This window comes from Echeneis naucrates, chromosome 8 (assembly GCF_900963305.1).
Source record: "Echeneis naucrates chromosome 8, fEcheNa1.1, whole genome shotgun sequence".
NCBI lineage: Eukaryota > Metazoa > Chordata > Actinopteri > Carangiformes > Echeneidae > Echeneis > Echeneis naucrates.
The window spans coordinates 4,534,654-4,545,673 of NC_042518.1; the positions used below are offsets into that span (position 1 = coordinate 4,534,654).

The 11,020-nt window shown below is 41.7% G+C and overlaps 1 protein-coding gene across 1 annotated transcript in view; it reads left to right on the forward strand.

Moving 5' to 3' along the window:
• hs3st4 (heparan sulfate (glucosamine) 3-O-sulfotransferase 4) overlaps positions 1-10,624 on the forward strand; it is a 66,584-nt gene extending 55,960 nt beyond the window's left edge. Inside the window, exon 2 of the mRNA XM_029507998.1 lies at positions 9,967-10,624. Coding sequence (XP_029363858.1) covers positions 9,967-10,624 — 658 coding nt within the window. The remainder of the gene's footprint in view (positions 1-9,966) is intronic.
• Positions 10,625-11,020: the final 396 nt, after the last annotated feature.

The window sequence follows — 11,020 nt, forward strand, 5'->3', positions numbered from 1 at the left end:
GGCAAACGTCAAGAAAAGGTTGAAGGTTTTCACGAGTCGCAAATTGTGTCACGAATGATGTTAATGATCTAAATTCGTTTTTTTTTTTTCCCCAGGCCAAACGTTTGCATGAACATGTTGCTGATTTAACAGAAATTTCACAGGTTGGTCTGATAACAGGTTTCATTCCCAGGACTTTCAGCTGGTTCTCCCATCAAACTAGTCACGGGATCTGTTCATTTCTTATCGGACAAGTCCTCTATTCCAAGTTTTATTTACAACTTTCAAGCACCGAATTAAGAGCTTGGAACAACGACACACAGGCAGCTACATTTCCCCAGCAGATTGCTGCAGGGCAGCCTGCGGTGCCAAGAATGCACAACACCTGAAAAACAATACATGGAGGCAGAGTATAATTGTCTGGCTCTGGGATTATCTCACAAAAGCTCATCGAGGTGACCTGTGGCCATTTTCATCCGCATTTTTTCAAATATAGAGATATAGGTATGTTATATCCACTTTTATGAATGCTCCAGGCCTTAGCTGATGATTTGTGTTGTTCTGTTTTCATTTTCCCAAATAAGAAAATACACCATCTGCAGCTTAAATGCTCAAAGGAGCTATAAGTAAGGTTTGATTTATGGCCAACATTAGCATTAAAAACTGTTTAATTACAACACTGCGAGTTCAGCGTCAAACCTTGTTTATCCACTCAATGCCAACTCTCATCATCATGTGACCTTGTCCACAGAAGTTAGGACACTGAAAGAGTGCCCTGCTGTAGCTGTGTGTTACAGCCAAGCGGCAGGAAGTTAAAAAAAATAAATAAAAATGTCTTGATTGATAAAGTGGTGCTGATTCGGCCCAACAATTTGACACAGATTCAAAAGGCTCTTGGCGCTGCTGTAATGGACGCCGATCGGTTTGATCCCATTTTCAGTTTAACCACATTTTAGCAACTCGCCACCAGATCTACCGATGATCCATTTCCATCTCCGTTCTCCGCCAACATTAATATTTTACCGTGAGTGGCGGGGCGGGCCGACCTGACCGTATGACCTGCCGCAGCGGTGCGAAAGAATTCAACTCCTCCCACGGTGTTTGATCGGTATTTAAGGCGCCTTTGCAGCACACTTCTGTTCATTTTGTGTGTATTAAACGCATGTGAGGGATCTTTTTGCGAAGAAAGCGAGCAGGTACATCTATCACACAAAAGTAATACATTTTCTCGCCTCCCTCTTTTTCTTTTCTTTTTTTCTATTTCACCGCAGTCTCAAGCATATAGAGGTGGAGGAATTTATTCCTTAGAGTAGACTTAAAGCGCACGTGCGGTGCTCTGTGAGGACGGAGCTACCGAGAATAACAGCCTGATAATTTAATGCCCTGTGTACAAAGTTCTCAACGCATTGGATTGTCGGAAATCATCCAAGACCACACACAGCAGTAAACCGCCGGACTCAGGTGAGAGAAGTGACTTCGAGGCTTACTCCGGAGAGAAAATCTTTTCCATTTGTCACATTTAGTTGCCGACCACTTGGTGCAGTAAACTGCTGATAAAAGGCTTCACATTCGTTTTACCTTTTCGGACTCCTTTTAAAGGCCTGAGTGTTGCACTGGCATTTAAATAGCAGGATCAGTATGCATTCCACTGCATACTCCGCTTATCACCGGGGGGGGGGGGTCAAACATGAGTCACAACGCATTGGTTGTACCTATGGTGATGGGAGGCGCTGCTGCAGAGGAAATATAGAAGAATTACGATCCAATGACTTTTATTCAATTACCAGCCCATTATTGTTCTTCATTAAATCACCTGAATGATTCAATTAAGAAATGAAAGAGATGAGTGGGAAGGGACACAGCAGATAAAGGGGCGATAGTTTTAATCATCTTATGGATGCATAACAACGAGGTGACACACAAGCTATTAGCAAGTCGTTCAAGGCTAGGCTAGGTTTTTCCTTTTCTTGTGCCTTTTCTCTCTCTCTCTTTTTTTTTTTTTTTTTTAGCTGGTACAGATGATCAAGCCCTGACCTCGTCTTTACCGGCTCAGGAACAGAGCGATTCAGACGGCTAGAGGCAGTCCTCCTCACCGTTTGGATTTTGGACGGCCGATTGCAGTGATTAGTTCACTGAAGAATTGAAATATGAAAACTGGAGCCTGGAGACTGTGTAAATGAAGATTCTTCAAGCATAATGCATTCTGTATTAGCTTTAATTCGTTTCATTATGGTTTGGTTACTCAGCTAAGCTATTTAGCCCTTTTCTGCTGATTATTTTATAAATATTTTAGGGTTTAGGACGACGTGTATCTCTGCCACCTCCATATTTCTGCTCCTTTTTAATTCCAAACAAAGCACGACAGCTTTCACACCTTTATCTCCATGAAATACACCCTGTGCTTTAAACAGGTAGAGGAAACCATTCATTTCTATTTTAGCAATCTAGTTCTCTTTTTAGACGTGTTATTGAGACTCGTATCAAAATTTTTATTTCAAATCAAGGTAATGTTTGTAACTTTCAGATGAGCAGTATTCCAAAAGTATGTCCTTTGTCACTCGACCGCGAAGTCCAGTTTTACACTTGTTCCTCGTACTATTTAAAAATGTTGGCGTCCTAACAAATGGGATAAATGGAATAAGTAAAACTAATCACAAGCAAAGCCAACTTCAAGTCTAACGCCTCCCGAAAATGTCCGAAGCCCGATAAAATATGTTAAAACGTGTGGAAATATTACTGTTCTCTGGACGGACAGACAATGACATTTTCCAACAGTTTTATGGAAGACATTACCGATTTCTGCAATATGAAAAATGGCTAAAGTAACAAGTGTGCCTGCTGTAACATTACCCTGACATTCATCCTGACATTTTGCAAGTTCACCTACATTTCTGTGAAGAGGAGAACATTTCATCTGATTCTCTGAATGTACTCCGCTCTGCTTTCCCCGATATATGCACTAATGCATCATACAGGAAATAGCACAGGAAGAGTTTGTGAACACCCCCCCGTGGTGTCACGTTGACCCACTGCTCCATAGTTATCGGAAAGAAAAAAGTGCCTGTGATGGATAATTTCTCAAAAAGCTGGCGTTCAAGTGTCAGCAGCAGTTTGTGTCCTTCGCGGCTGTTTGTTTACCCGCACAATAATTGATGCCCTTCAACTTGTTATCTTGTCAGATGTTGTATCACTGTAATTTAAAAGTGAAAATGCCAGGAAAGCTCTCATTTTGAAAATTACTTGGCATAAATTCATGCATACTGCTGGACTTCTGTTACCTCAGATAAACCTCCTCAAGACAAGTAGGTTTTACAACTTCCCGATTAATAAAGCAGGTCGTACACGAGCTGGAGAGATTTTTGTGAAAAATGCAGCAATCGAGCATGTGCGCAGTTTTATCTGTGGTCAGCTTCAGTAAAGTGCTTTCATCCTGACGCACAGGCCTTATTTTTTGTTGTTGTTGTTGCTGTTTTTTTTGTTTTGTCTCAGGCAAGGAAATCTATCATGTTCAAACTGTCATATTAATTGGTTCTGCTTAACTGAGCTGGATCTGCCGCATTTCCAGGATGTAAATTTTAGCCTTTGACTCTAATGTATTCAGGTGTGACTTCCAATTATGGGAAACGCAGAGGAAAACTCTTTGTTGTTTCGTATGGGGAAGGTACAACACTGTACGCTTTTTTAAAAAACTAATATTAACAGATACGGCATTCTTTGAACCGACCTGGCGCATTGAACAATATGCAATCAGTTTATTGTGTTTCAGATAAAGAGTTCTTTGCTTGTGTTCAGAGAAAAGCGCTTGCCGCTACTGATGCACAGAGACCCAGAATATCATGACTTGTTTTTTTGTTTTTTGTTTTTTTTGTGGTATGCAACATCAATAACAGAATATTTGGGAGCAACTGAGATCAAATTGAATTGAGTGTAGCCGGAAGTGCTCTCATCAGCTCATCCAAAGGCAAATAAACAAACATGTAAATAACAATAAGAAGAAAATCTTTAAGAGGAATGTTTTGTGGCATGACAGCCTAAATGAGCCTCTATGTAAGGACATTATTTTAGGTTTAGGGTGTGCATTGCTTATTTAGGATTGTGAGAAATCAACGTCTTTTTATAGTCTGGAAGCTTAAAACCAGACGACGAAGCTGAAAACGCAATATCCTTTGTCTTTGATGTGAGGTAAGCTCGCTTCTATTGTCACCACGGACTTTAGAACAGTTATAAATAGACTTTCAAGCTCATATTCACTGAAGTGGACTAATGATGCAGGGTGATGCAGCATCCCAAACATCCTCACAGTTTCCCTCATCGCCGCTCTTCATGATGTTTCATGTCCAAAGGGCATCTGAACACAGCTTCAGATGTCAGAGCTGCACTCTGATGATGCGGGGAGAGACGTACCTGGCTCGCCCGCAGTTGGAAGTGGGACGGTCTTTAGGGGATCTCAGGAAGAGAGTGGGGAATAAGGTTTTGATCAGGACCAGCTGTCACTTCTGTCCTCAACCATTCTGTCAAAGCCCTGTGCAGTCCTGCAGTGGTGCAAGTATAACAGGCTTTCGGAGAGTTGGGAGAACGCACGGCGTTTTAGTCCCACCATTTTTATTATTCCTGTCATTCATTCATTCTTCTCATCGGAGACACCAACACTAACAATGTTGAGTAATGATAGGAAAAATATGGCATGTGTCCCACCACTAGTCTTAAAATGTTCATTTAATTTGAGATGATAAAAAGGATGGGTCCTTTGACGCGTCGCTAAAATCTTTTCTGAAACCGGACCAAGTTCTGTTTGTACCTCACTGTCTCTTAGAGCTCTTAGTGTTCCAGTCAGAGGGATCCCAGCGTGGCAATGGGCAGGTTTCGCGGTTTCCAGCTGTTGCTGACAGCTGTGATTTGCCCTTAGCTGATTGGAAGGGTATATATGCAGAGGTTGTTTGCACTTGGTTTGGCTGGATGTGTGGCTGAAGAGGGTCAACAGTTTATGTGGGTTTTTAGCGTGTGTGGTGTGAGTTGAATGCATAGTCCTTTGTTGTTTTTGTTGTTGTTTTGTTTTTAGATACCCTTCAGTGACTCCCACTAGTGTTTATTTTGAGTCCCATTGTGTGTTTGTTTGTCTATCATTTTGATAGAATTTGAGGGTCGCTGTGGGACATTCTCCCAGCCACTGTTTTGAAAATCCACGATCCTTTAAGTTTGGGACGAGCGCAGTTATTGTCCCTGTCATTCAAGTTGTTGAAACACAAAAACACAACACGACCGTTACCAGTGGGCGTGAAGTACCACTTGTGTACAGCATGACATCATCTATGGCCTACTGAGCCAAAACCAAGAGCTGAGAAGATCAGAAATATTATCATTAATATAAATATGTTGCATAAGAAAAAAAAAAAAAGCAAATTTTCGTCCATCTTCGAAAGAGTTTTGCCAAAACTGCTGGACGGCCTTGCAGAACTGCATGCATTGACTTGTTTGGGGATAAATGTGTGAAGGATGTCAGGGAAATTGGATATCGGGAGGTAATAGGTGTGAGTGAGCGGTGTCAGGGTGAGGTGGCATTTGTAGCTGAATTTCCAATAGCGTGTCATTAAATACCCAATAATCAGAATTAAACTCACTGAAGGGAGAAATTCATGGGGGAGATATAATAGAACATGCTGCTGCTTCATGCTCATCGATGATTATATTAAAAAATATTATATGGCTTTTTGTAGCTGCGTTGAGCAGCGCAATGGCAATTTTTTCAGCTTCTCTGCTTGCCAACATGCAAGAGACTAACAGGGGAGAATATTTAGTGTTTAAAACAAAACAATTTTACCTTCAGTAGGTCTCTACTGGGGGGAGCACAGGGGCCTGGTGGTTAGCGCCGGCCCTGTGATGGACTGGGGACCTGCCCAGGGTGTACCCCGCCCTCGCCCAGGGTGAGCTGGCTCCAGCTCACCCCGTGACCCGGAAACGGATAAGTGATAGAAGATGAATGAATGAATGACTGAATGAATGAATGAATGGGCCTATATTTATACATATTTATCTCTGGCTCTGGTTAAATCAAACTCTCCATGATTATTTGAGCTTGAGCTGATCACCGAGGATGTCGGCGTACTCTTGGTTTTTGTTTTCCTCTGAAAAGCACCTTAACCATTGCCTCCCACTCCATAAAAGACCCTTCCAGGCTCTTTTGCCCTGGCCCTCAGGCTTGTTTTTGTGCGTGCCAAGCACGTACGCATCCACTTGTTGAGAGGAGGGTGAGGAATGACTCTTCGTTTTTATTTTTCCCTCCACTTCCCAGTAAACCACTATCTTTGTTCGCCGTGCTGCTCTAATCACACACATGTCACTCAGGGTGTAATAGTAGGATTATTCATTGCTTCTTCACTGATATTTGCCGTCGGACTGTGAGCAACATTGCTCCTCGTTTTTCTTTCTGACATTTAAAAAGTGAGTAGTTCGTTTATTGACAAAAACGTCACGTCTTAACGGATTTCCCGAAAACACAGTTAACGTAAAATTGGCGACTGATTCATGTTTGTCGGACAAAAGGCAAAAGATTCTCGTTGCTCCCTGACACATTTCTCTGTTACAGAGACAGAGATATAAATAAATAAATAAATAAATAAATAATAAAAAAAATCCAACATTTCATTTATTCACACACACAAAATTGTAGTATTGCTGTTATTATTTTTTTTTTCAGGCATTATTTACAGGATCACAGTTGTCTGCCCACGTCTCTGGCTCCAAATCCAAAATGTGACTCAGGAACGCATTATGAGTAAACTCCTTTTAGAATAATTGATTGTATTTGACATGACATGGAGGAAGCTTGGCGGATTGATACTCTGCAGCCAAGCCATGATCAATCCAAATGAGAGACATGGGGAGCATTTTATTCCTTTGCCAGAGTATATTAGAAACAACTGAGTTTCTCTGGAGAAACTCTATTCCACCAAAAACAGCTTGGACCTCTTACAATCTGGGAATGTAAATTAGTGTGATCCCTCACCTCATCATGCCTCAAAATATTCCCCATGCATTAGCTTGACAGAGTATAATGAAACACTGAGTTAAACGCCTGGGCATGTTCCAGAGCACTTTTTTGGTGGGCGATTTTGGCAAGAGTTGTGATTATCTGCGAAGATTAGCTCCTTCCTCAACAAACACAAAAATTTGCTCTGATTTGTTACACTGCATGTTCTGAATGAACAATCAAACTTTCGAGATAACAGAAGACAACACATCATCTGCTTGCTCTGAATTTTGGGTGGGCTGCGCGTGAGGGGAATTTTCAATCCAAATTATTGTATGTGTCCTTTATACATTCACTTGGTGTGCGTCTGCTATACTTGTGTAAATATTTTAAAGGCAAGTGCTGAATTTGCGCGATTGCTTTTTTTTTTTCCTTTTCAAATATATTACAGTAATGAGACTGCACGCAGATGTTTTCAAGGAATACGTCAACTATGTTCTGAGCAGAGAAGAATCACGATTCTTCTGCCGTTTGCAGTATATCTCTTAATGCAGGAAGACAGCAGCACGCCTCTCATGTTAAAGGTGGTTAGGGATTTTGAAGCACCTGCACCTTTGTGCTTCTGTTTGCCACGTTAACGCCGCGGACGTGTGCTGGAAAACAAGAAAGTAACTGTAAATGTGCTATTTTCTCGGTCTAAGGGTAGTAAACAGCAGATGGTTTTCTGGGCTTCTTTAGCACGATGGATTTTATTTGCCTACCCACCTGAATGACCTGTGTTGAGTTGAGCAGCTGATGCTGAGAGGGAAAAAAAAGAAGAAGCAAAAGTTAACTTGTTTACTCCGGTTGCACTAGATTGCATGGGGAGTCATTTGCCCTTAAGATTAAGCGTTAAGATTAAAATGTTTTTGTTTTTTTTTTTTCATCCTGCCTCGCTATCCCACTGACATTTTAGATGTACATGATCCATAACTAAGTCCCGCAATAACAAAGCGTTTGCCTCGTGCGCTTTTGCTTTGTTTTATAAATAAATGTATGATGATTAGCATCAAGCCCAATGGATGCAATAGCTTGTTACGCCAACCTCAAAAAGGTAACCTTGAGCGTTGTACATCTGTGCCGTCAATTGGACATGCTCCAAAGATGCACAACATATTACCAGTGTGATGCTGCAGCTCATGTCCATACAGTAGGACATTATTGGTTGTTTCAAGGTGATGTGCTGTGGTGTGTGTGCGTGTGTGTGTGTGTGTGTGTTTATATATTTATATCATGACCATGCCCGGTGATGTCGCACCCTCAGACCACCTACTGTACTTTGGAGTTAAGTTGCAAACAGAGTACAAGTCCTTGAAAGGTTGCAAAAATCTTTAGCCTTTCATTACTATAAGGGGAGAAAGTGATGGAAAATAATGAAAACGAATACTCTTTTTAGACACAATACTATCGGAAGATATGTTTAATATCCCATTACAGGACCAGAAGTAACCACAGGTCTATGCTGCCAGGAGACAAACATAATCCAGAGGGAAATTACCCATCAGGAAGGCAATACTGTTACTGAGATGCAATTACCAGGCCACTTGTGAGACTTCCAGCCCAGAATCCATGGGTGCATGTGAGGGTGGTCGATATGTGCATAACAGCTCTTATGTTTTGCAGAGCAAATTGGATTCTTTGCAGGAGAACAGTTAATTTAGAATATGTCCAAGATGCAAATGATTGATGTGGCCATATCGTAACAACTGTAGGTTTGTGCTGCAGGGAGGCCTAATGGGGGGGGGGGGGGCGGGGGGGTAATATGTATATATGTATATATATATATATTGCAGGGAAAAGCATTTATGTTAAAATTATGGGGATTTATTTTCTTCTTCTTCTTTTTGCAACCAACTCCTTTTCCACAAAGAATAATTAGGATTTTGGTTGTCTGTTTCATACATTGATTTCTAAGGAGACATTTCTCAATTTTAATTTGGAGGAAAAAACGCAGTCTGCCTGCTTGGACTCCGTCTGTCCTTACATTTTACTGTGGAGCGTCTAAGCTCATATTCATTTGTAGCTTAAAAAAACAACAACAACAACAACAAAAAAAAAAAACCCAAAACAAAACAAAGCAAAAAAAAATAAAAAACAGTGGGTCTCACAGAGGATTTAATGTCCCAATTTAGCACTGAATCGCATAGCCTACAAACAAAGAAAACAGCACGGATTGGAATTAACATCAGTGTAAACATTTGATAAGGATTTGCTTGAGGCAAATGCTATGCTTTATTATAGCTACAAAAATAGACACTGTACAAACAAGACTAGTTCCTGTGCATACGATGTACTTGTTTGGGCGCCGTCGTATCCTTCAACTCATTCTCACAGACCGAGGTGAGCATAATATTTGCGGCTCCGGTAGCTTCCTGATATCCACCAGATAAATCTCTCAAGTTGTTGACATTTCTATTGTACTACAAATTATCACCTTGAACGTGATAATGAATCACTTCTACCTTCATTTGAGCGGCCCCTCTGACTTTAAAAGTAGCAGAGAAAGGAGGAAAGTGCTCCCTACGTCCAATGAGGGGGGGGGGGGGGGCATTCGAAATAAGACTGCCTGCACAGAGTGTGAGTCTGGCATGCATAATAAATGTATGACAAAACAATACCCCAGGCACCCCAGTATTAATGATATGCAGTGAACTCATTATTAAAGTTCCAAAACAGCTCCTGGAGTAACACAGATGGAGTCAATTAAGCAATGAGCATACTTGCTTGCCTGTCGTTTCATCTTCTTTCTTTTATCTCTTGCATATTACTCCATGGATGTAATTAGCTGTATGTTTCTCCTCACAACATAATGTCCAGTGATAATAACTGTTATTTTCACTTGTAATTTCAAACAATGAAGCGCTGAATAAATGTACCAAATTTGCTTGCACTGCAAGAGGTGCTCAGGATAATACTGAACTAAGCTGGCTTTTTTTTTTTTCTTCTTCTTCTTCTTCTTCTTCTTCTTCTGCTGTTCCCAGAGACCTGATGCCATCGACGCTGGAGGGCCAGATCACCATGGAGAAGACGCCTAGCTACTTCGTGACTAACCATGCCCCAAAGCGCATCCACTCCATGGCCAGAGACATCAAGCTTATTATTGTGGTGCGGAATCCCGTCACTAGAGCCATTTCAGACTACACGCAGACTTTGTCCAAGAAACCAGAGATTCCCACCTTTGAGGTTCTGGCTTTTAAGAACCGGACGCTGGGTCTCATAGACGCCTCATGGAGTGCGCTGCGTATAGGAATATATGCGCTCCATTTGGAGAGCTGGATGCAGTACTTCCCTCTCTCCCAAATGCACTTTGTCAGCGGAGAGAGGCTCATCGTGGATCCCGCAGGAGAGATGGCCAAAGTGCAGGACTTCTTGGGACTGAAGCGGATCGTCACAGACAAACACTTTTACTTCAATAAAACTAAAGGATTCCCATGTCTGAAGAAGCCGGAGGACAGCAGCACGCCCAGATGCCTCGGCAAGTCCAAAGGGAGAACTCACCCCAAAATAGATACGGATGTGATTCGACGGCTGCACAAGTTCTACAAGCCCTTTAACATGATGTTCTACCAAATGACCGGCCAGAACTTTGAGTGGGAGCTGGAGGACGACAGTGAATCTCGCAGCTCTCAGGACTCGTAGACTGCGGGATGGCATGGCGCAGCCACACCACCAGCCTTCTCACTCAAACTACTATTGTCCCGCTTCGTCCCCAGAGACAGTCCTTGAGCACGCCAATCAGTCATGGCTGTCTTTGCAGTGTCTGTATCCATTAGCAAGTTTACTGACATGCTTTTTCCTCTCCCTACAGTACTAATGTTGTTGACGATGGCAAATCATTATTGTATATACTAAACATAAAATATATTTATATTTGTGAAAAGGAGATGATTTATTCCTTTCTTTGGTTTTGTTTCTAAAGCATAGAGTTGATCTAAAAATCATGTTAACTATGGCAATGCATGCGATGAGTTAAGTGTCCTTACCTCATGAGCCCGAAGGGTAAACTCTGCCTGTTTTTCCTCCCTTTACTTTCCT